Source organism: Colletotrichum phormii (genome assembly GCF_030913505.1).
Source record: "Colletotrichum phormii strain CBS 102054 chromosome Unknown BDP81scaffold_32, whole genome shotgun sequence".
NCBI lineage: Eukaryota > Fungi > Ascomycota > Sordariomycetes > Glomerellales > Glomerellaceae > Colletotrichum > Colletotrichum phormii.
Genome location: NW_026851474.1, coordinates 289,550 through 316,039, shown reverse-complemented (window position 1 = coordinate 316,039; position 26,490 = coordinate 289,550). Strand labels below are relative to the sequence as shown.

Genomic DNA, 26,490 nt, shown 5'->3' with positions numbered 1-26,490 from the left:
TGTCGTCTGTCGTATGCGGTTGGCAGACCGGGATCCTTGCCATTCGATGCTGACCTACTGATCCCGGCTCCTTGGGCCCTGGCTCGTGAGGTAACCGGGCTCATGCAGGAAGACTCTCGCCCGTTCCTCCTCAACAAGTGAAGTTTAGACTGGCGGAGGCCCGGGTTAAGGTCTGGAGCTGGGTCTGGTTCGATCTGGGCTACGCAGAGATACATAACACAAGCACAGTTGTGGTATGAGTCTTCCTACTACGTCTTAGGGGGTCTAGAAAATCGTGCATGCCGAGATCTAGATCACGGGCTGCGGAGAGTGGGGATCACGGAAGTGTACTTGGCTTGACACGTCACTGCGAAGTTTGCATGTTCTTCTACAAGGACCCTTGCGAGACGAAAGCAGAAGGAGATCAGAAAGCTAGAAGAAGCAAAGTCAACAATGGGGGCAACAATGTGAATGTGAGAAAAGATCGGCGCAGAAAAATATGTCCACGTGGGAGATAACGAAAACGGCATCGTCAACTCGTCTCTCTTCGGACTCAGAGACTTCGTGGATGTCGGTCCACAACCCTCCCTTCCCCGGTGCCATGACAGGGCTGAAATATCAGCCAGCGGTTCCTTTCTCAGCATGCTGCATACCGGCAATATGGTATCGGCCCCGGACCCCGTTTTGCCGACCAGGGACTCCACCCAGCCTGGACCGAATCTGTCTAGAAGGGAACGTGCAGGAGAGGCTTGCAGGATGCGTGGGGCTTCAAGTGCTGGATAGATCTGTCGTTGAGTGTGTCCACGCATGTCATCTTGTATTCATGTGGGTGTGTCGGTAAGCAAACCCCCCATCAACGGCCGAAACGTGAGAGAAGCATCCATCTCCTAAATGAGGGGTAAGTGATAGATCACTAAATCAAGATGGAAGTTCGCCTGCTGGGATACAATCGAGATGACTCTCATCTTGCGGTTTGTAATGTTGAGTCGGGAGCTAAACCGAATAGCGGATTGATCTTGATGGAGAAAATCGGGGTTCGTTGCCACTGCGACGGCCTTGCCGGCCGGTACTCTGGTAATAGTTTGTTTGCAGTTGTACCCAGAGGTGAAACATGGCTTTTGCTGAAGATTTTCAAAGCCGAACTGCAACTGAGGCCATCGGTGAGCAGACAGAGACCCCTCCCTCTGTCTTCATGGAGGTGTTCATGTACTGCTCACCGGTCGTTTGTCTGCGCTCTGCAGAATATATGAGCTGTTAAGCATGCAGGTTCTTGAGCTCGCACGTATGCCTGCATAGTCTGCATATACGTGCATGACCAACATCTCACGAAATGGAAAAGAAGAAGAAACGACGACTCGCATGCCTTACGGACGAACCGTTGAAACCCTGTTCTCGCACGTTTCCTCAAACCTCAAACTTCTGCCCATCTTCAAACGCTGTCCTCTCCCAAGAGCCATCAAGCCGGACTGTCTGCCCGGCTGTCAGTCGTAGTTTTCTGCAACACAAATCTTGGTGGCGTACGTTGCAGTCTGCATACGCTGCATGACTGACAAGGGGACAATTGACATGGGTGTTGGACCTGTTGCTACGGGACGTCTCAGACGCACTAATCTCAACTGAGGAAGACGATGAAAAAAGGAGGAAACCCGGAGCCAAGATCTGTATGACACTTGTTCGCACCATACTCGCAGGAACAGCTGGTCTCTAGTGGGAGATAGCCCGCCCAGAAAGAAACCTCCGCCGCATGTGTTTTGAGACCTGTCATAAGTCGGGACCCGTTGGGACGAGGTCGCACCCGCGGCTCGTCGCAGCAAATCCCAGGGATCATGTCTCGAACTTCCAATGACCATGGGGACATTACAGATTTGCCCTTGGGACATGACAATTTAGACACTGGTGAGCGGCGGGAGGCTGCCGTTCCAGTGAGCTGGGCGAAAGATGCGATCCTCCTATAGTAGGACTGACTAATTAATGTGCAGAGGATCTCGTTGACCCAGATACTTTCGATCCGAATCGAGATTAGATCATTGCCGTCTCCGACGCAGGTGAGGAAACCTGACTGTGGACTTTTCGGGATCATGCAGGTGGGGGAGGAAGAGTGGTCTCTGCCGGTGTCGGATGACTTGAGCCTGTCTCCCCTAGCGAGATGCGCGTACCGAGCTGGATCGACTCCCGCGGGAAGGGAAACCAAACAGGATGTTGTCAATTGGGGATTGGCTGACGGTGATGAAAAAGCAAAACCTCGAATCAGTGGCAGGGGATCGCCATTCAACCTCCAACGACGCAAACGTCTGGGCGGAGCCGCTTCCTGTTTTCCACGTTTCTTTTCTTCTGATGTTTTCCGGGCAGACCGTTCCGAAGGATCGATTGCTGTTTTATTGTTTCGATCGAATCATTACGCTGCATCTTTCACTCAAACCTTTTACCTAGTAAGGTACGATTGTCATGAAATATGTTGCTCAGGGAAAGCTTTGGATTCAATGTCGTCTAATCTCCCAACTACCCCTTCTGAGCAAGTTCTCCCCGAGACAACTTGTTGCAAGAAAATATACACAGGATGGTTGGATACAGTGGCGAATGAGTTTCCCTTCATGGGCTGCGATGACGGATTCCCCTATTCAGTTTGCTTAGGGCCCGTTTGGTATTTACGCACTGGAGGCTGCAAACACCACCCTGACGAGCCGTCGAAGAAACCTTTTCTGTCAAAGATTTTCTATCACGAAATAAAAGACAGACACCGGGAGTTTCCGGGATCCTCCCTCTACTCTTCTACAGAGTCGATGAACAGCACTACATAGAAAGTATTCCGAAGAAAAATGGAGGCTTCGGAGTCCCTACATGTCTTTGATTCTGTAGAATCGCTATTTATACGGCTATTTGATACCATTAATATTTACAAAGAATTGAATAAATCCTGGGAGATCCCTCCGCTTCTTCAATAGCGAATGGAAACCTCAGTTCCCTCATTTCATTGCAGGGACGTTGATCGCGTTGATCGTCCGAATCTTTCCGCTCTGGCTGCTTGAGAGACTGGAGTACGTAGCTTTCTGAGCGGTGGCAATCGTCTTTCCAAAACCAGTATCAGGACCTGTTAGAGTGATGACAGTGTCAATGTACTTGTGCGCAGAGACAGTAGGGCTATAGTTGGCATTGCATTCGGTTCCAGTGCCATAGCCTCTCATGAAGGAGCCAGACTTATGCTCGAATGAGCTGAGCTTTGCATCGGTATCGGCATGGGTGACGGTCTGGCGCCAGGTATTATTGTTAGAGAGGAGCTCATAGTCGATCTTGACTTTCTGGGTGCCCGATACGGCAGAAGCGTCGCCGCTGAGTTGCCCAAAGGACCCGAAAAGTGAGGCCCGGACGCACCATTGGCCCTTCATGGCGCCGCACCAAAAGTTGTCCGGCCAGGACTCGAGGGTCGTTTGGACATGATAGCCGGTTCCATTCGATATGTGTGGGCTAAAGCCAGTACCCCGTTCTGCGTGGGAGGCGCGGCGCCGGGGATAATTGTTGTCACGGCCTTGATGGTTGAAGTCATTGGACCAAGAGACACGGAGCCGCCCCAAGCGTCGACTGCGGCCGAAGTGCTGATCATTGCCGCAATTAAGGCTGCCTTGCAAGTTACAGAAATCATTTTAAGCAACTCGGACTTGAATCTCGATAACGAATGGAAATGATAGACTTGATCAATCGAGGTACCATATGGACCACATCTCAGGAACCGTTGCTCATATTTATGTGCCAGTTCTACAAACTTGAGCGAATAAGTAATGCCGCCTGTTGCACTTTGTCTTTGCCACACTCTGTAGTGCTTCCAGAAATCAACTCCATAGTAAATGCTGCAGTATTCGCTTGCTCTGTAAAGCAATCTGTATCGTAGATTCACAAACGAGATAATTCTCCACGACGTGTGCTCGATGGAGTTCGACGTTGTTGGAGTCGACTTGCCCAACTCTTTCGTGTTCACCAATAAGAAGAGTCCCATGAACCAGGTTGATCCTACCAAAAGTCCATGCCAGTGCCACATTTACCTATATTGCTATGAAAGCTTGCCGACTTGATCCTAGTGTCATCTGAAGTTCACTGAGCCATTTCCTTTTTGGGTAAGCTCCTGCCTCTCTGGACAGAAGTCCAATTGTCCCTGTGTAAGCGGAACCAATCGCTCACACAAGTCAGCGCATGGGTCAACTGCTCTCAGGATCACGAGGCTTCTTCTCATGGAAAGACTAAACAAGGAGTTCGAGTGCCGGTTTAATCGCCTCTTCGCCCGCAAGAAGCCTCGCGGTAACGCTAGACCATGAATAGTAGAGTGAAACCACAAGATGTGGCGGGGGAGCAGCGAGCTGATGGCCATTGCATCTTTCGACTTGAGTCAAGCCTCGGATAATGTAAATTAGGCGACCCTGGTCGGGGAAGACGAATTTGAGGTTTCAAATCCGGCAGTCTCGGTCTCGTTCTCCGTTGAAGCTTCATGATCGTTCCCCTGGGTCGAAGCGACTCTATGCCTGGCTCCTCTGGAATAAAGCGGCACTTAAGTATCTCGGCAACCCGAAGGAGTCTGTAAGACGAGTGGGCTATATATGATTCTAGTGAGAAGAACAAATGATCATGCTGTCAAATGTGCGTAAGCGCAAGTGCCTAATTAATGAAGGAGCCAGAGGCCAAGCATGCCTGGGTTCTCTGAGCTATCATCTTGATCACTCTACTGGCCTTTACAAAAACGAGCGCAAAGATTTTTCAAGTCTATTGAACAAACTGCAACTGTAATCTGGGCTTGTTAGAAGAGAGACAGCTATACCAGATCATGCTAAGTAAGATCTAGGCCTCAGACTACAAAGTACTGGAAGACTCTTCGCCACGTACTCCGCCAGGTCTCATAATTCTCGGCATGCTGCTCAATGAAACTTTCGTAATTCTGGCAGATCGGCGGCTAGAGTAGCATTGGAAGCCCGCAGCTACCGACTTCTCTTCCCTCAGGTTTGCACATTTGCTCGCGACGAAGCTCAAGCACATGGTGTCAGTATTGTGTCGCCAAAGATCAAGAGTCCTGGACTAGAAGTCGTCCGAATGGGACGTCTTGAGACAAGTCTGAATCAACGCTGCCCAAATTTCCGCGCAACCCCTCAATCTTGAAGCGCGACTTCGAATTTCTGTCTGTAGCATGTTCCATGACACGCGGCAGATGGAGCGGCTCTCGCGAGACTGATGCACAATTGTAGTTGGGGTAGGCCGACCGAGGTAATACCAACAATCTTCCTGGAAGAGCCCACTTTGAGAGACGTACAATGAGACATGACTTTATTTGCAAATTCCCGTATCAGTACCCATCTCACGATCTGCCATGGCCTCTTGTTAAAATGGATGCATGCATCAATGCCTTGTAGAGTGCTTGCACGTGAGCGATAATGGTATGCAGAGACCAGCCGCCCTTACTAGTGACATATTGGTTGTCTTGGTTCCGAGCGATCATTACTACCGGGAAGTAGAACCTTGCGCGTTAACGCGTGGAGCCCCAGGATGGTGCGACCCGACCAAACCTTTGGAACTGTCCGTCATGATTATCAATCTGGGGTCGTATGGCTGTCCTTGTTGCGAATTGGCATGCTCCCTTTGATCACCCTACTCTAGATTTCCCCGTTGTTTGTCCGATGACTTCGGGGTTTTCGCGGAAGCGGGGGCAAAGTCTCTAAGTGGCTCTTCGTATAAGTTGGTGCGACGGCGCCAAAAGGCAATGTCTCTAGAGTTTGGAAGAAGGTTTAGATTTGTTTAGTGAAACAAAAACGTTCAAAATGTCCCGCGGTGCGAATTGGCCAGAGAAACTCCAAGAAGCGGGCATCGAAACCTTGTTCAAAGTAAAATTCTTCTCTAAAGTCCGACAAGAATTGTTTCTCTAATTCCTGTTGGCTACAGCTTCCACGGATTGCATCGAACAAGCGACAAGGTTCCTGCCAACCTAGCTCCCGCAATCCGGGAGTGAAGCTGTCTGCCCGAATGATCAGCCCTAGCATTGCACAGAGCATGTGGGTAGTGCAGCTCTTTCGACCTGTGTGCCGCACTCCCACGGTTCTTTCGATTATGGTGCCGAAGTCCCGACTTGCGAGCACCGATAGCAAAGAAATCCCAAGATAAGCTGCCGTCGCAAAAGTATAAGCGGCATAGTTCAGACATTGGTGACGACTGAATGGGAAACGGTGATCTTGGCATTCTGTCAACGGCATACCCGATCGAAGCCACGCCCACCTGCTGGTCCTGGTTCGTCGGATCACGATGGATTCTAGATGCCCCCGGTGCCAAGCGGGCGTTTAGATAAGATGGTGGTGGAACCTCTGCTTATTTGACGTTGCATTGCATCTCCAAAGTCCCAAATATACCGGAGTCCACGATAAAAAATATTCAGCTAGACATCCACCCTCGCCAACGAACATCGACCATCGCGAAAACGGCATTTTGGCCCCCGTGTCTTTCGTTCGATAGTACAGCTCCTTGCTGACATACTCCAAACGTCAGATCCGCAATGCACCGGGTGCGATGACCCTTGTGAGCCACTTCCTGCAGCAGCAATTGCCACTATCCGGGCCGCTTCCTCCTTGTTCTTGCCCACAGGCCGAACCAACCTCCAGGCATGTGGTTCCAAGGGGTTGTGATCCGGGCCTGCAGCCGCTCAACGTCCACTTGCATCAACCGAGCTGTTCTGTGAGTGCGGAGCTGCCGCCGTACCCTGTTGCCGTGGTATGAATCCTCGTCTCGTGTAGTTCGCAGGGACTAATCTATTCCAGTCAATGATACCAAACGACGTATCAAAAACAATACTTACATTTGAACCGTCGGCAATCGATAATACAGCTTCTTCCTGGGGCTCTGATCCTATCCAATACGAACCGGCGCAAAGTGATTGGTCTTCTCTACTCAAGAATTCGCACCGGGACCGATTGGGAACCCTTTCCGTGATGGCGCATAGTTCTCCTTGCAGCCAACAGACGTTGGGTAGAGTCCAGACCTGCCCATTTGGCCTGGCAAAATCAAATTGGGAAATGCCTCATACTGTTCCTCACTGCTTGCAGAGTGTACATGTGAGTGGAAACGGTAATGCTATGCCCCCATTCTGGAAAAGAGACATGACATGACGGGGTGACTGATATCACAAGCAGCTGTGTCGCCGACCGTTAGGCAATTGCGTTCCAAGCGACCAATCCCGCAGTCACAAACAACTCCAGAAATCATCCTTGTCATGACGTGGTTCGCTGCATTCACGGTCTCCGGTGCCCTGAATGACTTTACAGTCAAGATGGTTTATCTGGTTTTCTTCTACCTCGTCATCAAGTACACGTACCGGATGTTCTTGTCTCCTATTGCCAGTTTTCCCGGGCCGAGGATTGCTGGTATGACTAAACTCTACGAAGCCTATCACGTCCTGCTAAAGAACGATTGGCTTGAGAATATCGTCTCACTCCACGAAAAATACGGTACGTTGTGCGCCCATTGCTTGTACTTTGCACTGGGAACCAAGCTGAGAATGTCATGATAGGGCCTGTTGTTAGAATTGGGCCCAACGATCTGCACTTCGTCGACAACAAGTTCAACCTCGACCATCACCGGCGCCCCGACCTCTTCAAGTGCGATAACTACTACGGTCTTCTCAACAAACTTCTTGGCGGACTGGCCAGTCCTACGAAGCATGCGCAGAGAGCAGCAGTCATGCGGCCAATCTTCTCTGGCCAGACTTTGGCTGAATACTTCAAGACTTTGGATAAGCATGTAGAGTCTCTTCACTCACGCCTTGCAGATGCTGCTTCAGATAAGGGAGTTATCAACTTGACGCATTACCTATGGGCTTCCACCAACGACGTCATGATTTCGTATCTCACCGAGGAGAACTATGGTTTTCTTAAGGTCTACGATTTGCAAGCCACTCACAATGCGACACGAGCCTTCAGCGCCATCGACCTCGCCACCGTACTAAGATGTATGCCACCGGTCAAGATCATGTTTGATTATGTTCCAGCTCTTCGATCCTTTTCACCTTTGGGGTGGCTTGATAACGTAAGCTCATTGGATCGACCCTCTCCGGATACAACATCAAGATTACTAACCTCTTCGCAGTTGGTTAGCTCTCACGTCAGACCTATGGTCAAGTCTTGGGACGACGAGAATAGTCATCAGAGTGTGTTGGCTCGGGTCTTCAACGAGATAGGGAACGAGACCCAAACCGTGCGCGAGTCATCACAAGCTATTTTCATTGGCAGTGAATCCCTTCTCAGCAACTTGACTTTCGTACTTCACCATCTCATCCAAAATCCGGATTGCATCAAGAAAATTCGAGCCGAACTGGATACTCTGGATATTGGCACATACGGGCACCGAATCTGGAGGGACCCAAAAACCACTCAAATAAGATATTTGGTATGTGCAACATTGATGTTGGCCTAAAATCAATAGAATTTGGCGCTGATGCTTTCTCAGGGTGCTGTATGCAGGGAGTCATCCCGCTTGAGCTCGCCCAGCTGGCATCGACAACCACGACAGAGTGACACTCCGGTGGAATACCAAGGAGCGATCATACCTCCAATGATGAGAGAATCTTAGTCACTTGCACTCTGGCTGTATCTGACAATTCGCAGACGAGTATGAGCTTCACCTTACGTCTACTCGAGCGCGATGCCATCCTCTTCCCGGACCCGAATACTTTCAAGCCTGAAAGATGGCTTGGTTTCAATCAAGAATCAAAGACAATCAAGGGTCATTCCGTCTCATTTGGTACTGGCACAAGAACATGCCTAGGACAACAGTAGGTGTTATCTGTTCACCCCGAAGATATGCTTCAACTAACACAAATGCTTCACCAGTATTGCTCACCGAGTCCTACGCAAAACAGTCGCATTTCTCATTTACAACTTCAATATTTCATTATGGAACGAAAAGATGGATAGGGCAGATGGATTTCGTTATTTGAACACATACCCCAAGAAAGGTCACGAAGGCTACATGAAGGTCCAAATGACACCGCGATTTGGATCAAATGCATAGCGACTCAGCGACTGTTTCCTTTATTTGAGAGATATTACTCCACAATTACCCGATCAAATTCTGCTTGACTACTATTTCATTCCAACTTTGTTATATACCTCAGAATGTTTCTAGAACGAAGGGTTGCAGTGCGAACTTGCGAAGTATGAGATAGTCTTGAATGATACCCAACAACAATGAGAACTATCCAACGATGACAATGCATACATGAGTGCATAACAAAATTCCCGTGAAATCAATTTCGTGTAAGACCTCGAGGAACGTGAGAGAATCAAGCCTAACCAGCGATTGTGTTCGATGGCAGTGGCTGGTTAGCGGCTACCAAGGGCAGAGGCGGCCACTCGCCCGGGTCAAAGGTATCCTCAAACTCATGAACCCCTGACTGCACCATAACTGCAGCACGTTGTTTCTCTGTCTCTGCGGCAAAGAATTTTGGCAACCCTGAAGGTAGAAACACTGCCGCGGAGCAGCTTGGCGGGACTTCTAGCCTCATCTTGAAGTTCGTGCCATCCAGCACCCATTCGCAAGCCACCTTTCCGTAAGGACCGTCAAAAGAGACCGAAGCGTTCGTCAAATTCCCGCCTGGAACAGGTTCTACACGAATCACCCTCCAGCCAGGCTCTTGGGGTGAGATACCACCGACAGACCCGTGAAGCCAGTCTGCCACCGCGCCAAGGGCGTAATGATTGAAGCTGGTCATCTGCCCTGGGTTGATTCGCCCATCTGGCAGCATGCTATCCCATCGCTCCCATATCGTTGTTGCCCCCTTTGATACGACAGGGTACAGCCAGCTTGGGCAAGTTGTCTCGAGAAGCATTCGATACGCCAGTTGTGGGCGTCCAATCTTGGTGAGAGCATGCGATATCACCGGCGTTCCAGCGAAGCCCGTACTGATATGGAAGCGCGCAGTCCGTACCAACTTCTCGAGAGCCTTTGCAGCAGTCTGGCGTTGGGATACGTCGTCGGGATACAGACCAAACTGAAAAGCGAGGGATAACCCAGTCTGAGAGCTCGACATCAGATTACCTTCGGGTGTGATGTAACGCCTCTGGAATAGCTGTTTTAATCTCTCGCCATCACTGGCATACTTGGCAGCTAAATCAACCTTTCCGACCGCCGCACAGAGGCGTGAGAAGACCAGAGTCGTGTGTACCAAATAGGCATTCGCAACAAGAATGCTGTCAGTCCGACCGTTCCCGGGATCATCAGGAGGTGCACTCGGGTCAAGCCAGTCAGCTAGCTGCCACTTGTCCAGGTTCCAAAGACCGTCGGAAGCTCTGTCGACTCCTTCGTCAAGCCATGTTTGCATGCTAGCGAACTGCTTCTCAAGCAACCCCTTGTCAGAACTGTATTGGTACAGCGCGTCTGGGGCGAGAACAGTCACGTCGTCCCATACAGCCTGGGCAATGTGTGGCCAGTTGGGCGAGATCGCCAGGGGAACAACCAAGGGCGGAATGCCTCCTTTTCCCTCTTCCAGTTGTTCAGCCGCCACATCCTCAAGCCAGTTGCCTAGGATGCCTAACGTATCGTATAGGAACGTTGCTGTCGGGCAGAACACCTGCAAATCTCCGGTCCATCCAAGCCTCTCGTCGCGTTGAGGACAGTCTGTTGGAATCGACAGGAAGTTGCCCCGCATAGACCAAACCACGTTCTTGTGAAGTTGGTTGACGTAGGGGTTCGAACACTCAAAGAAGCCTCTGCGCCTCATGTCTGTGTGTATCACGAGAGCTTGGATGTCGTCTGTGGAGGGGCCACCACCTGGCCATCCATCGACTTGGACATATCTGAAGCCGTGGAAGGTGAACTTGGGTGACCAATCATAAAGAGGCTCGCCCGATCCAATGATAGTATCAGAGCACTTGGCATCTCTCAAGGGCCTGGTGCCTAGTTCGTCGTCTTCCATCACTTCGGCGTGGCGGAACGTGATCTCTTGTCCCTTTTCGAGGTGAACCGACTTGACGAAGAGCTTTCCGACAAGATTCTGGCCAAAATCAAGAATCGTTTTCCCAGTTTTGCTCTGGAAGACTTTGATACATGCCTTCGTCTCGATGACTCGAGCTGGCGGTGCGTCCGGTGCCACCATCGCTGCTTGAGGCCATGGAAGAAGCCTTGTGTCTGAGGTGTTCCCAGGAACTTCGGCAGACTTCCAATATCCCTCCTCTTCCCGCATATCGTACACCTCGCCATCGTAAATCTCGCTTCTGGTAAGAGCACTGGGGGCACAAGACCAGGATTCATCTGAAAGAAGGCTCCAGGGAGTGCCAGATCCTTCCTTGACTTCGAGTTGCGTGAATAGTCCAAGAGTGTCGCCATATCGAAATCGAGTTCCGCCCTTAAACCCAAGCCGCCCAGCGTACCACCCTTCCGCAACTTCGACGCAGATCGTATTCTTCCCACCCGGAACCAGGAGCTTCTGCACGTCAAGAATACGATAGACAAGACGATGCTTGTAGCTGGTCCAACCCGGGGCCATGCACTCGTCCGTGACTGGCTTCCCGTTGATCCAGGCTTCGAAAACACCCAGCGATGTGATGTACAAACGGGCTGAAGCTGAGCTGAGATCGAGCTCTTGGGGTAATGTGAACTCTTTGCGGAAGCGAATAGGTCTTAGAGGGCCATGGGGTCCAACTTGCTGAGCCGCTCTGATGAAATTGGCTCGAAAGTCGTCTCTGTTCAGCAGAGCAGCTTCCACCGTTGCTGGCTCAGACCACGCGCTTGGCTCATTGTTGGCATGAGATCCGTCACCCAGACTCTTCCCGTATACCCGTACTCGAACCGTCGCAGTTGCACAAGAAGCCAGACCCCTTGCCGGCCATGGCACAAGCACAGACTGGTCACTGGCCTCTTTGTAGCTTTGGGGCTTCTCGTCACAAGCGAACTTGATCTCGAGTTCGTAGGAAGTCTGCACCCAGCCAGCGATAGTAGCATCGGTGGTTTTGAACCGCCAAGAGACTCTTGGCTTAGACGTGGCGACGCCCAGGCCACTGTGGTGGTGTTCGAAGACAGGCTTCGTGACTGCTGGACAAGACATGGTTTGTTGTGTGCAACTAGCACTACATTCATCGGCCCATGCACCTCAGTGAGTCTGGATTCCGAGAGGTGAAATAGACTCAATAAAACCACTGCGGTTTAATGTTCCCCGTGCTTGGCAACTTTCGGTGCAAAGAGGCACCGAATCGGTTTCGGTTTTGCACGAGCTCAAGATCATCACCGCGCGGCCAACTGCCGGTATCTCAAGGGTTAGAATGTACGTATCGGCATCGGCAGCGGTTCCGAAGCAGCCAAGCCCGTCATTGACCACTCACGAGACGTTCGAGATGTAGGACCTCAAGGTTGAAGCGGAGACTCCGCGCCCCCGCATGCTCTAGCTAGGGGCAAGGATAAAAGGTAAACTGGGAAGGAAACTCGTGCCGAGCGCTCAACAGCACCAGTCATTTGAGCGACCTGATGGAGGTTGCCGATATCAGTCTGGGCAAATACGTTAGCTAGGCGGATTCGTCATGACTACGGCGTTCTGACCTCCTGGCTGGCAACATCTTTGTAGCGGAGAGCCGAATTCATCGGTGTACCTTTGCACCGACCATGTGGTAGGGTAGAGGGCTGATTTGATATAGATGATACTAATGCCCCAAATTTCAACCTGCATAATGGAACTGCAGTTCCCCGGATTTTTCTCTACTCCACACATCCTTCTTGTTAGTTGTTCGGTGACTTTGGAATGGGTTTCCTCATTGTTGCTGTGGCGCTTGTCGCCGCTCAGGGTGGCTTCATCTATGGGTTTGATTCTGGTTTGTTTCCGATGTCTTCGATGTACTTGATGAGAGAATACTAATGAGAGTCAGGGATTATCGCCACAACCTTTGGCCATGACAGTTTCAAGCTCAAGATGTATGGACCGTCTATGGTCAACACTAGCTATCAAGGTACGACTCACACAACCCTAGACGATCTCATGTGATATGGACACGAAACTGACTCTTCATCTTCACAGGTGCCACCGTCTCGGTCTACAACGCTGGCCAGGCCATCGGCGGAATGACAGTAGGCTACCTTGCCGACAAGCTGAGCCGAAAGTACACGATTCTTCTCGCTTCGATCTTGAGTTGGTTCCCCCCAACACGTGGCAAAGTACATTGGAAGCGTTTCTGATATTTCCATCAGCTATTGTTGGGTCTATACTCCAGTGTGCAGCTGTACAAGTTGGCATGATGATTGCAGGCCGTCTTGTGGCTGGCATCGGCTGTGGTCAACTCCTCTCTGTTGTTCCCATCTATCTTGCCGAGGTTGCACCTCCAGCGCGCCGCGGTTTCCTCGTCGGACTCCAGGGTATGATGATAGCCATAGGTTTTGGCATTGCTAATTGGGTATCTTCCTCGACTTGTTCAAGCACCTCCTTCAAACACTAACCATCTTTCAGGTTGGATACGCGGGCGTGTTTGCAATGGGAGATGGTCAATGGCGGATCCCACTGGCAATGCAGCTCCCCATCCCGGTTCTCCTCTCCGTCATGGTCTTCTACGTACCGTTCTCACCTCGTTGGCTTATACTCCGTGATCGATACGAAGAAGCGAGGACCGTTTTGGCGAGCCTACACGGGGCTGGAGACAATGACGATCTGGTTGGCCGCGAGCTCATACAAATTCGTGAGCAGATTCTACTGGAGCGGTCCCAGGGCAATATGGACTGGATGACAGCCCTACGTGCACTATTTTCCCGAAAATATGTCCGCCGCACGCTTACAGCCGCCTTCATTGTCACCATGGGACAGCTCAGCGGCTCTTCTGTCATTCAGAACTTCCAGAATATTTTCTACGCCACCGTCGGATTCACTGGCAGAACGGCGTTGCTTATCAGCGGTGCTTACGGCATGATGGGGATTCTTGGCCAGGTCATCTACCTCTTCGTCGTCGCAGACCGCTGGCCACGAACTCGTACTCTATGGAGCGGCTCTCTGGTACTGAGCGCCATGATTGCATTGTGCATGGCTCTCAGCGCAGTCTATGGCAATAAGGACAATGACAATGCGGCTGGAGCGAGGGCCGCCATCAGCGCCATCTTTCTCTACTCCATGTGCTACGCGATATTCTTCAACGCTATGATCTGGGTCGTGCCCTCGGAGCTGTTCCCCTTCTTCCTGAGAACCAAGGGTCTGGCGTTTGCCGTCGCTGCCAAGTCTGTTACTGCGATTGTGCTCTCACAAGTTACACCGCTGGCAATTGCATCCGTCAGCTGGAGGTACTACTCGCTCTTTATCGCAACTAACCTGGCGGCCGCCGTCTTCTACTTCTTCTTCCTACCAGAGACTGTAAGTCACGTCCTCAACCAGTTCACTGACTCTCACTAACTCTTGGCAGTCCGGAAAGTCCTTGGAGGAAATTGCGGAGCTGTTTGGAGATGACCTTGCAACTAACCGCCTGGGAGAGCTGGATGTGGACGCGAAGAATGGAATCGGCCCAGAGGCGGAGCTTCATGAATTTGCCGAGAGACGACCTCAAGCTTGATAGGGCCATTTCTATCAGAGAGCCAACGAGCCCATTACGATCCTACGGGCTTCTCTTTACATCTAGCAAAAGAACCACATCATGCCCAGCACCTGAACGTGTAGTGAAACTAGCACGTGCCGTTGGCAGCATTCAAGCCATCACTTCTTAAAGTTCCCCACTGATCGTAGTGTTCCCTTATGTGAAATCGGCCATTGAAGCAACTGCGGGAATCACATCAGACGTGGCCATTAAGATTGAGTTTGAACTTGAAAGACAGGCAAAGAGCTGTATGATGAGCCGGCAGAAAACGTTGATCGGGAGAGACAGGAACCAACTTCTGTCTTACTTCCTTCAAGTCGCTAGCCGCTGGAACATCGACCGAGAAGACCGTTGATTCGGTGACAAGTCCGACACTCCCCGTAATCTTACTGCTGGGGAATCATCCATCTCATCGCTGCGGGGCCGTGGATCATGCGGGGTTGCAAGCGTTGCCACCCGGACTTCTTCCCGGTGCGGAGATCTTTGCCCGGACAGAATTCGGAGAAAGGTCATGTTGAAGGTAAGCTCGCGATGCTACGATCGCGTTCAGGCACTTGAACTGGGGCTGTAGCTGGCAGATTTGAATAACATAAAGATTATGCTACCTGCTAAGTGGTCGCATTCCGATCACTTCGAAAAGAAGCGGATCGGTTGAGAAATTGTCTGTTATCCAAAGTAGACAACACATTCCGGATTCCTTGGGTATTACGACAATCTCGAAACCCTTGAGACTTGAAAATTGCAACTCCGCCGCTGAGAATTTATGAGTCTAAACGACAACTAAGAACTCCTACTACACTACGGTTTCGCGAGCCATCAGACTTAGCCATCAGACTTAGCCCTCAAAATGGCGTCTGAAGGAGACCACATCCTCATAACCGGGGCCGCCGGCTCATAGGCCAGGAACTCATCACTGCCCTCCTTCTATCATCACCGTCGTCTCATCTTACAGCAACAGATATCACGGCCCCTCTGATTCCGCCCCAGGCCCTTTCTCACACATCCCGCATAACGTCACTCCAAACAGACCTCACTTCACCGGAGGCCGTTGCTTCCCTACTTACGAACCGCCCGCGATTCAGCGCAATCTACCTTCTTCATGGCATCATGTCCGGAGGCGCGAAAACAAATCTTGAACTAGGTCTTGCCGTGAATCTCGACAGCCACCGTCTCATCCTCGACGCCTTGCGCCAAGAAACATCGCCGCATCGCGGAACTGTTGTGGTATTCCCCAGTTCATTGGCGGTCTACGGCCCCGCCGCCCCGGGCCAGATCAACACCTAGACAACTTGCCCGATACCACAGTCCTCGTACGGCACGCAGAAGCTGATAATTGAGACGCTGCTGGGAGATTACTCACGCCGTGGACTCTTGGACGGACGGATCGTGCGGCTGCCTACCATCATCGTCCGTCCGGGCGCCCCGAGCGCTGCGGCTTCTTCCTTTGCTTCGGGTATTGTGAGAGAGTCACTCAAGGGCGAGGAAAATATCTTACCTGTGGGGCCGGAGCTGCCCATGTGGGTGTGCTCACCAAAGACGGTGGTTAAAAATCTTGTGGACGTCAAGGGCATTCCCCGTGAGAAGTTTGGGATTTCGAGGGTCCTCAATTTTCCCGGCGTCACTGTCACTGTGGCAGACATCTTGAATGCATTAGAGGCTGTAGGAGGAACAACAGCAAGAAACCTAGTTCGTGAAGAGAGGAGCCCGCAGATCGAAGCCTTTGTGGGGAGTTGGCCGGCGTATTTCGATGTTTCCAAGGCCCTCGGTCTCGGCCTCTCTCAGGATGGGGATCTGGTAACCACAGTCAAGGACTTTGCAGAGCGCCTTCGGGCGGTTGTTTAGATCTCTTTCTTCCTGGCGTGGGTGGTCAATCTCATGGCATTTCCTATGTACATCTCTGAGGAGATCATCTAGGAGTAACGTACATGATAAGCGAGTGGGCCAGACAAGCGAGTGGGCCACCCAACCGCCATCGTGCCACCTACATCATCACAACACGCATTTCTCCATCGAAAACAATAACAGTACATAACAAAGATACCCAATTAAACTTAGCGGTTCAGACTACCCAGAAAGACCGAAATCTCAGTATTCGGGCCGCGGTAAAGATCTATAATATCAGTTGCATTACCTTAGGCCGCAGATTAGAGGGAACGTTATCACGACGTGATAGCATACCCAACTCACGGAATTTGACGCTACTAGAAGAGAAGAAGCTGATTGAGTACATCCTCGACCTGGACGCCAGATGTTTTCCTCCCCGTCTTCGCGGTGTTGAAGAAATGGCGAATCGATTGCTCGCTGATCGTGACGCGCCCCATATTAGGAAGCGATGGGCTTCGAACTTTGTAAAGCGACAACCAGAGTTGCGAACGCGTCGTTTTTGCAAGTACGACTATAAGAGGGCCTAATGCGAAGATCCGGGCGCGATTAACGCGTGGTTCTTACTTGTAGCGAACATAATCGCGAAGTACGGCATCATAGACTTAGACATCTATAACTTTAACGAGACTGGCTTTATGATAGGCCAGATCTCAACCGGCATGGTCGTGACCAGTACCGAAAGGCGTTCAAACACGAAAATGATACAGCCTGGCAATCATGAATAGGTTACGGTCATTCAGGCTATTAGCCCGTCGGGCTACAGCGTTCCGCCGTACATTATCGTTGCGGGCCAATATTACCTCTCTACCTAGTATATGGAATCCGGTCTCCCATACGACTGGGTCATCGCAACGTCTAAAAATAGATAGAGAATAAATAAAAGAGGTCTAGACTGGGCTCGGTACTTCGAACGGTATACAAGACTGCATATAAAGGGTCAATACCGCCTCCTCGTCGTCGACGGACACGAAAGTCACCACTCTGCGGATTTCGAGATTTTTTATAAAAAGAACAACATCGTTACCCTATGTATGCCGGCTTATTCGTCTTATCTACTCCAGCCCTTGGATTTTGGATGTTTTGGGCCTCTAAAAACGGCGTACGGTCGAGAAATCGAGGACAAGATGCGTCGGGGCAATATACATATTACTAAGGAGGACTTCTTCCCGGCGTTTCATAGGGCTTTTATGTAAGCGATTATAGAGAAAAATATCTAGGGAGGATTCAGAGGGGCAGGAATTGTGCCTTTAAGTGCAGAGAGTATGCTCTCAAAGCTTGATGTGAAGTTACGCACTCCGACGCCTCCAGGATCCCTCCCGACAATACCACCGGTATAGACTTCTCAGACACCAAACAACCCAACGGAAGCATCTTCTTAGTCAGAACTTATTAAGAATCGAATCTCCCGTCATAAAAATAGCTCACCAACTTCAATTATCGAAGCTGTAGAGCATCTATCTAAGGGGGCTCGTAGATTTATATACTAGATCGCCTTATTAAGATCCGAGAACCAGATCCTTCGAGAGGAGAACAACCTATTTAGTCGATGCCGGAGAGCTAAGAAAAACCGTCTCCGATAAGGAGGAAGCCTCACTATAGCTGAGGGAGAGGACCTTCAGTCGTAGAGAGAGGCTATAGCCCAGGTAGAGGAGGAAACACGCCGGAGTAGTGGTCGCCGACCGAGGACTGAGACGGTCCAACGACGATGTGGCGTCTGCGGGAACACTAGTCACAATACGCGAACATGTCGATTCAATGAGGAAATGTCTGAGGAAGAGGACTCTGAATAGTTTGGATTGAATCCATGAGGTGGGTGTTGATATTTGCTCCTTCATGTCATGTGGTCGTGGTTGGGTGGCCCACTCGCTTATCATGTACGTTAGACATTGAAATAGGTCACATTGATATAGAAGAGAAACGTAGAGAAAGTGTATCAAACAAGCGTTCTACCGTATCTTCCGCGTCAGCTATCATCCATCATCGCCCAAATCCAAACAGTTCACCAAAAACAGTCGTCCACTTTAGCTTCTTAGTCTTCAACATCTCAACCCATTCCGGCAGCAAATCGTGCAAATAATGGAGGTTTGCATTGCGCCAATACCCCGCCTTTTTGGTCCTCAGCGACAGAGGCGTATTCTCCCAAGCTCTAGTGTATAAGTACACAATCCACATGACGTCTAAAGAAGTCATGCCAAACCTTTCAGCCTCGTTTCCAAGGTTAGCAAGCACTCGCTCAAAAAACTCGTCCCAAAAGGAGGAATCTGGCTCAGGGTCAGAATCATCTTCATGTCCAATTGTCGTTTGTCTCACGCTCATGACTTTGGGTTCGATGCCTCCTTTGAGCTCTTGGATGGAATAGTCAAAGATGTCGACTAGTTTCTTGGCCACACAATCGAAGGGCTCCAACTTTTTATAGTACTCACCCCATGAGAGATTGAGGTTGAACTCTTTGGGTTGGAGATAGTAGAGGGCCGCAGAATGTTCAGATGGGATGAGGTCTGGTATTCCGTCGAACATGACACCTGGGATACGCAAGTAATTCTGTGACTCGTTCAGGTGCTTTAGATTATAGACAAACTCGTTATCTGGCGTGGTAGACTTATCTGAAGATGGTGGCGAGGACATTCTTTGGGACTGAAGTGGTTCTGGTATGTTGGATTGTTGATGTCCTGAGAGCTGATGTGATATTGATTTCCTGGTTGACTATGATTGAAACCACCAAGGGTTATTCCTTACCTACGGCTATATAAACTGATGACTGAGATAAATGTCATAAATTTCATCTTTGTTACTTCTTTACACAACTTATTGTTAGTGGACAAAGCCATAAGACTGACAAGATTTCGAACGCTGAGGTGAGATAAAACAAAGACCAACAATTTGGCGAAGCGCCATCGTCTTTGAGTTTTTCTTTTGTACCACCCTTTAAACAAGACTGAAGTGATCCTCCTTTCAAAAAAAACGCATTGTACTACTGAAGGGCCCAGTATGGGTTGTACGGCTTTCAAAAGCTGCCCGATGACTTCGAACACCACTTCGATCCAATACCCGCCTAAGCACTTTCACCATCAAACCAACTTAGATCCCTGCTTACTCTTCCAATCCTCAATCCCCTTGAGAACAGGCCTCGTCTTCCCATCATACCCAGTCTTCCGCATCCACTCTGCCAAACTCCGGATCCGACCAGGGTGAATGCGATCCAACAACTCCAGGTCCCTTTTGTTAACGATACCCTCACCCCAAAACCGCCACCATGCCCGAAAGTTCTGTCGCCAGGTCATGTCTGACTCATCACGAACAACCTCCGGACCGGCGCCGAAATTGACGTAGGCACCTGGATACGGCTCCGCGAGCGGCGCGTACTCGTCAAACGGCACATGCTTGTGGGCGCCCTTTTTACCCGTCACCTCAGTGAAGATCTTTGCGATGTCGGCGAAGCTGACTTCGTCGGTCGTGACTTCTAGGTTCAGGCCTGCTGACTCGTTGAGGTTGTCAAAGAGCCAGAGGCTGTAGATGCCGACGTCGTCCAAGGCGATGAGCGGGATTTTGCCGTTTTCTGCTATATGGTTAGACAGGTTTCCAAGACTAAAGGTAATGTTGTGTGGGGACGCACTGGCAGGGTTTTCCCAGAGGAAAGATCCATCCGGCTGTTCTTTGGGTGGAAACATTCCATCCAGAAGCATATCCATGTAGGGGCCTGTCGTGAGGACCGAACTCTTCATTCCGTCCTGGCCTTGAGCCAAGATGAAGTCTGTGACTCTCCCCTTGGAATCGTTGTGGCCCCAATGGTACCTCTCGTTCCCTAGTCACGTCTGTCAGCAACGTTATCTAATCACGAGAACGGTAAAGAGAAGTAACGTCTCTTGCTTACACCCTGACTTCTTCAACGCATAGTCAGTGCCAGCCCAGACGTAATGCTGGACACCTTCATGCCTGGCAATCTCATACGCGCGGATGCCGTAAAAGAGCTCATTCTTCTGGCCCAGAGTGAATCCGTCCGTGTTCACCCACGCGCCGTAGACACCCTTGAATGCGCGGTGGAGATCCTGCTGGCTGTCTTGTTTGCCCTGGATAAGGGTGACGTTCGGCAGAGCGGCAAGCTGCTTTGCGCGAGGGTTCTCAGCGTTTCGGGTGAGGACCCTGACACGATACCGATTGGTCTCTGCGAGAGCTACTGAATTATTAGAGAGACGCGAGAGTCTTGCCTTGTCGAGTATGATAATCTTACCCTTAACAACTGGTCTTCCTTGGGCACCAGTGCCCCCGATGACGAGAATTTCTTTCGAGTCTGACATACCTAAGTTAAGTTAAGCTACGTTACCTAATCCGCATACTCATAGCAGGTCCGAGTGATATGGCAAGCGTGGCTTCTTATATACGTGCGTCTCCGCTAAACTTCCATGCCTCGGACTCACCTGACGGTGGAGAAAACATGAGTGATTAGCAAGCGGGATTTACCATACAGTCTCTTCTTGAGAGACAATTCGGAAGATGACTAAAGTCATTAGTAGCGTCACCGTTTGTCAAACTGCTTAATTACTTCATGAACGGCGGTCATTGAGGCACACCCCAGATGACTTAGCAGGACTGACATAATTTGTCCCGTGTCGTATTATTTGTAATGATCACCGACCTACCACACGCCAGATGGAAGAATTGCGCATTTTAAAGCTTGCGTCTCAATGATTAATGATCAGGGTGGAACCTGCACGATCTCAATGCGATGACGTTGGTCAGTGAAGTCAAGATGAGAAATCAATTGTATGCCTAGAAATAAGCCTTCCCATGCGCCAAAACAAAAAACACATTTCGGAACTACAGCGCGTACCAATCATGCTATATAACGCAACCTAGAAGCAATCTGTTTTTTCCGAGTCGTTGAGCCATTTGCAGAGGAGTTTCGGAGTTTGGGCCTGGTTTACGTGCTTCGGCGCCGCTCCGTAAAAGAGCGTCAACAACAAGGTCATGATGTTCCGATTGTGATGCCTCTATTACTGCAAAGAGTGGCGTGTATCCTCGCCTGTCCGATATGTTGGGATCGGCCTCGACCTTCAATAAAAATGAAGTGGCACTTGCATCAGAATCGTTCGACCAATCTCGTCAGTTTGGTTGATTTCCCTCTCTGAAATTGCTCTGAAAATGGATTCTCGAAGATTCTTGTCAAGCTTCGGAAACCAAGTCGATGATTCAGAGAAAGTTTCGCCTGCGGAATTCGTGTGCATGGGATCAAGGCCTGCCTCTAATAGCAACTTAACTATCAACGGGGCTTCCTCGTGCCCGGGAAAGACACCAAACAAAGCTGTTTCGCCTGCTGGATTTGTAAAGCCTAGTTGAATAGTGCTGTTTCTGGATAATACCTCTACAATTTCGAGTCTTCCGGTTTGGCAGCCCATGAACAGGGCAGTCTGCCCCTGCTTGTTGACGTCGTTGATGTTGGCGCCGAGTTGAAGTACGCATTCGAGTTGGGGCGGTCTGCGTGCATCAATACTGACAAACATTGGGGTGTTTCCTTCCAGGTCTGGTAAATTGATGTCCGCGCCTTGATCGAACAAGGCGATGATGGCTGTGGGATGGAGGCTGTAGTTTTTACATGCGAAGATAACAGGAGTTCGACCATAGTAATCGGTGCGATTGACATCTGGCCTGGCTCTGAGTATCATCTCCAAAATGCTATGATCGCCGTCGCGGGCGACACGATGGAGCGTAGTGACACCATCACAGTCCGCAATCTCAACGTCGGCACCATTCTCGAGCAGGATTTTGAAAATATCTGTGCCATAAAGGGAGGCGGATATGGCTCGGTGCAAAACTGGAATGCCATTCATACGTTGATTAACATCAGCCCCCTTCTCGATTATGAAACGGGCGTGAGGCACGTCGTAGTTGTCCACAGCTTGGCGTAAGACGTTGAATCCGTATGAATCACACTGATCGGGATTTGCACCATTCTCGAGAAGAACGTTCATACAGTTTCTGTCGCCGTTGCTGACAGCTATGTGCAGCGCAGGTTTACCAGCTATGAGGCGGTCGGCATTGGCACCTTTTTCCAGGAGTAGATTCGCTATTCTTGCATGTCCATAACCAACAGCTATGTGAAGTGGGTTCGGGCGTCCTGGATCGTCATGCTCGTAGTCCGCCTCCAAGCGGAGCTGTTGCTGATCTGGAGTTTCGCAGCTAGTCGAGGTCGTTGCAATACCTTGGGAATCCATAGATGCCTTGGACGTTCTGATGCAACACGTTCGAAAAAGGAGGAGTTTTACCATAGCCTCGTTTCCTTGAACGATGGCGTAATGGAGCGGATCTTCCATGGCCTCAGAATCGTTAGGGTCCGCTCCTGCCACGAGAAGCAATTTTACAACCTCGGCCAATCCCTTCTTGACAGCTCCGTAAAGTAACGTGCTGCCTCTCTTGGTTTTCAGGTGTTTGTTGACCATCTTCTTGTCCAAATGAAGCAACAAAACTTTGGCTGCTCTGAGATGGCCTCTGTGGATAGCTGCAGCTACGGGGCTTCCGTGTTGCTCTTCTACAGATGTCTCGATGAGAGGGTCGCGGCGAATGTTGGCTTCGAGTAAAGAATCCAGACCGCGATTTGCAAGGATATACGTCAGAGAGGCCATTGACGTGTAATGGCAGGTCTTATATCGCTCAAAGAGATTATTGAGCTTGATCAAATTTTCAAGTGAAGCCGCAAATTCTTCCAGAAACTGGTCTTGCGGTATTGCCATATTTGCTGCAGCATTGGAGTGGTACAGAACCTGCGTCGTGGCGTACCCCAGAAAAGGAAATTTGGCGATCATTGAAGCACCCAAGGCCTTCGGAAACTGGTCAGCTTTCCGAAGAACCGATTCCTTGCTCGAGATGATTGATAAACTGCATGCTTTTATGTATGCGTAGCAACATTCCTTAAGTTGCTCGTGAAATTCGCCCTCGGTTATCACCCGTTCAGGGAAAGTGGTTGCAAGGCCATTATCCTTGAGAAAAAAGTCTCTGACGGACTCGTGGATGAATTGGACTATGGCAGGCTTGTTTTTCGTTTTCGTAGTTTCGGCAAGGCCCTTTGAGGAGTTAACCACAAAGTTTTCGATGTCTTGCTTCATGACGCGTTCAGGGTCCAACTGAGGAAGGAAACCGGGTTTCAGGCCAGATACTAGGGCTGCATATTATTCGTCTGCCGTCAACGGACGTGTTCCAAACAGAAGCCATTGAACAGAAAGTAGTAAGTCTCCCATATATTCATCATCCTTTCCAAGCATTTCTGCAAAAAGCTTGCTTAATTCCGGCGGTAGCCATTCTAGTGTCTCTTCAATCTCATGGATCCGACCTGTTCGGATCACCTTGATAAGGATTTCGACAACCAGCACGACCCACATGAAGACTCCCGAAGCCTTATGTAGGATCTGTGCCGTACTTTCGGTCTCTTGCTGAGGTGTGGTGGGACTCAAAGCGTTTTGAACGTAAGCTTCCAAGTCCTTGTCGTGGCCGCGATGATCTTCTAATGTGAACTTAACTTTGTATCGGATATCTAACGAAGGGTAATGTCGACTAGAAAAGCAGACAAACAGTTTCGTGTTGTTTTGAACAGCGCATTGGCCGAGATCCTCAAAGAAGTTGAGCATCTGCTGAGCTTCGTATTCTGCGCATTCATCGAGCGCATCGATAAAACAGGTAATCTGGTCTGAACCTAATTTTGATATAGCTCTCTCGAAGACATCCCTCAACAAGGGAAGGCTCCAATTTTCTGTTTCCGAGTTGATATCGAGATGGTCCCGGATTTCATGATCTTCAAGAACGCCTTGTAGCCTGGGGATCTTCGCAAGAAGCTGTACAAGGAGAGACCTGTGCATTCCCTCAGCAGTTCTCTCTAATGCTCCACCTCTAGCGTTGAAAAAGAACGACAGGACAGCCGCGTTATGGCCCGACGATCTTTGTGCGCGATCGTAGGCGAACTTCATGGTTGTTGACTTGCCGACGCCAGGCTTCCCACTAATCCAGAGAAAACCATGGTGGTGGGCAACAGATCCGGAGTCCAGCCATTTGACAAACTTGGGGTGTTTCGTAAGCCAGTGACAGGTTTTGCCATGTGCCTTTTTGATAGAAGCATGTCTGTTATCGATTTGATCGAATTTGAGAGAGGTGAGTATCTTTTTTCGCCTTTCAAGTGAACTCTGGTCTGCATGACAGATAGCAACGCGGTATTGACACTGCCTAGTACAAAAGACTTTTTCTCAGAGGTCAGCTACCAACCTTGTCGGATCTCGATTGTCCTTGGCGCTGGGATCTGGCCCTCCTGCGATGGAATAGTCATCAGGAGCTCCTTTGCATATGCCTCGGCAGTTGCTGCAGCGTATGGCTGCCATCCTTTCAGTTTGTACGAGTCGGAATAGTCGCAGATTCCTCTGATAATTAAGCATGGAAAATTATCCATCAGGCCGGCTGCCTCCATCTCAAAGCAAAGAACGCCATGTTGTGCAACACGATCGCGCGTCTTTCCGTGCTTCATGACTTGATCTGCGGATGCTATAGTTCCGTAAAAACCCCTGGGGTCGTTATCAGGCCTAATTGGGCGATCAATCAATCTTGAGCTGTCGCACTTATCGCAGCTAGATTTGTCCTTTGGGTGGTCATACGTAGCATCGTAAAGGCGGTCTTTTCCAGCTCCCTGGTAGACGTATGTACCCATATTACTGTTTAAGCTCTTCATCTGCGCGAGAATCGTGGGCATCTGACTAGGCTGCGACTCGTGACTGGCTCTTAGCTTGGTCACCGCTTTGAGAAGCGCCTCGCAAGGCTTGTTCAAGACACCTGTATTGTGGGAGAAGCCTTCCTGTTCGGTCTTGCCGAAGTCATACTGAATGACTCCGGGTGACCCTGCCGTTGGGTTGCTGACAACGACATCGCCAAGGCGTAGATCGACCTGCTCACGCGGTGCGCCACCGCCGATGCCAACCATCAACCTGATAGTTATGGAAGGAAAACTCCAGCGCATATTGTTCGCTACCAGAGCTGCTTTGGCGGTGCCATTTTGTCCCGAGGGTAGGCACGCGATGACAATGTTGTGAGCGCCGATTTCGCCAAACACATACAGGTTGGTATCATTTTCGTTCATGGGCAGTGGCTCGTGGACATTATCGAGCATAGCCTGTGCAGCAGCCAGCTCGGTGTAGAGAGCTGCTACCCAGCCAACCTTGTAATTCCTGTGTTCTAACCTGACTTTGGGCCCTCGCACTTCACGTTTGAGTCTCCTTTTCAGGAGCTGGTTGAGGTAATACCCCGCCCGCTCTGTTTCGATGGTGTGGTACTCCTCGCCGTCGTCGTCGGAAATGATACTTTCCTTCTTCGACGCTTCTTACTGCCAGCTGCAAGCTGGGGTGCGGTCGGGTGACTCGAGTCGTCATTCTTGTTGCCGATCCTGCAGCTGCGAGTTACTCAGTGACCATCTTGAAAGAGTCGCCGGAAGCAAGGCTGTCGTACCGGAATCACTAGAGGCGCTCCAAGGTCCACTGTCCCAAAGCAAGGCTGCGAACAAATCTGTCGCCTTTCAGACCATACTATTCAAGAGCAAGGAACAGGCCTTGAAGCAAGAAGGAGAACTCGGTGTTTCGACTCGCAACGCAAGGAGATACCAGAACAATAGTCCAACGCTTGGCCTGGCCGTTGAGCTGGGCAGGTCGCAAGAATGTAGGACTGCGGATCCGGGAGGGGCTCCATGGTGCATGTCCTCGACCAGATTGGTCGCCGTGATCACCTGACATATGACCAATAATACGGTTTCCGCCATAACTCGATACCCGTGTATACCAGGCTCGACATACCAGGCTCTGTTATCCGTCATTGCTGGCAGACATACAAACTAAAGTACCACAACGTGTGACTTTCAATTGAGCTAAGAGGTAGCCACTAGACAATCGAATGATCTTCTGGGATGAATCACTCGCCAATATTCCGCGCTTAGGCTGAGTCTTTATGTGCACATCGCTACCTTTGGGTCGAAATTTTGGCTCTTGACAAAGTCCCCCCCCCCCCCCCCCCCCTTCAACTTCCGCCTATCATTCGATCTTCCACTCGACAAATGTGTACC

The 26,490-nt window shown here is 50.3% G+C and overlaps 7 protein-coding genes across 7 annotated transcripts; 3 read left to right on the top strand and 4 right to left on the bottom strand.

Annotated features, from left to right (window-relative positions):
- Positions 1-2,942: 2,942 nt before the first annotated feature.
- BDP81DRAFT_465720 (uncharacterized protein) lies at positions 2,943-3,577 on the bottom strand (the record flags this gene model as incomplete). The annotated part of the gene is made up of 2 exons (XM_060594312.1): positions 2,943-3,392; positions 3,455-3,577. The coding sequence occupies 2 exons, from the start codon at positions 3,575-3,577 to the stop codon at positions 2,943-2,945; spliced, it is 573 nt and encodes a 190-aa protein (XP_060438934.1).
- Positions 3,578-7,210: 3,633 nt separating this feature from the next.
- Positions 7,211-9,006, top strand: BDP81DRAFT_506439 (cytochrome P450; the record flags this gene model as incomplete). The annotated part of the gene is made up of 6 exons (XM_060595662.1): positions 7,211-7,445; positions 7,508-8,022; positions 8,083-8,382; positions 8,443-8,564; positions 8,612-8,767; positions 8,826-9,006. 6 exons carry the CDS (start codon positions 7,211-7,213, stop codon positions 9,004-9,006), a joined length of 1,509 nt encoding a protein of 502 aa, XP_060438933.1.
- BDP81DRAFT_440540 (alfa-L-rhamnosidase) lies at positions 8,888-12,137 on the bottom strand. The gene has a single exon (XM_060591519.1). It carries the CDS (start codon positions 12,035-12,037, stop codon positions 9,284-9,286), a length of 2,754 nt encoding a protein of 917 aa, XP_060438932.1. The 5' UTR covers positions 12,038-12,137; the 3' UTR covers positions 8,888-9,283.
- Positions 12,138-12,455: 318 nt separating this feature from the next.
- Positions 12,456-14,718, top strand: BDP81DRAFT_440538 (general substrate transporter). Its single transcript, XM_060591518.1, has 6 exons — positions 12,456-12,794; positions 12,849-12,929; positions 12,998-13,108; positions 13,168-13,370; positions 13,424-14,311; positions 14,361-14,718. The coding sequence occupies exons 1-6, from the start codon at positions 12,725-12,727 to the stop codon at positions 14,505-14,507; spliced, it is 1,500 nt and encodes a 499-aa protein (XP_060438931.1). The 5' UTR covers positions 12,456-12,724; the 3' UTR covers positions 14,508-14,718.
- Positions 14,719-14,960: 242 nt separating this feature from the next.
- On the top strand, positions 14,961-16,499 carry BDP81DRAFT_485218 (NAD-dependent epimerase/dehydratase; the record flags this gene model as incomplete). Its single annotated transcript, XM_060595146.1, has 3 exons — positions 14,961-15,048; positions 15,427-15,773; positions 15,834-16,499. The coding sequence occupies 3 exons, from the start codon at positions 14,961-14,963 to the stop codon at positions 16,368-16,370; spliced, it is 972 nt and encodes a 323-aa protein (XP_060438930.1). The 3' UTR covers positions 16,371-16,499.
- Positions 16,500-19,330: 2,831 nt separating this feature from the next.
- Positions 19,331-20,707, bottom strand: BDP81DRAFT_485217 (uncharacterized protein; the record flags this gene model as incomplete). Its single annotated transcript, XM_060595145.1, has 4 exons — positions 19,331-19,968; positions 20,026-20,214; positions 20,284-20,583; positions 20,641-20,707. The coding sequence occupies 4 exons, from the start codon at positions 20,705-20,707 to the stop codon at positions 19,481-19,483; spliced, it is 1,044 nt and encodes a 347-aa protein (XP_060438929.1). The 3' UTR covers positions 19,331-19,480.
- A 756-nt stretch (positions 20,708-21,463) lies between these two features.
- BDP81DRAFT_454944 (uncharacterized protein) lies at positions 21,464-26,244 on the bottom strand (the record flags this gene model as incomplete). The annotated part of the gene is made up of 6 exons (XM_060593009.1): positions 21,464-23,559; positions 23,596-24,582; positions 24,657-25,691; positions 25,763-25,827; positions 25,962-26,192; positions 26,225-26,244. 6 exons carry the CDS (start codon positions 26,242-26,244, stop codon positions 21,464-21,466), a joined length of 4,434 nt encoding a protein of 1,477 aa, XP_060438928.1.
- Between the last annotated feature and the right edge of the window lie 246 nt (positions 26,245-26,490).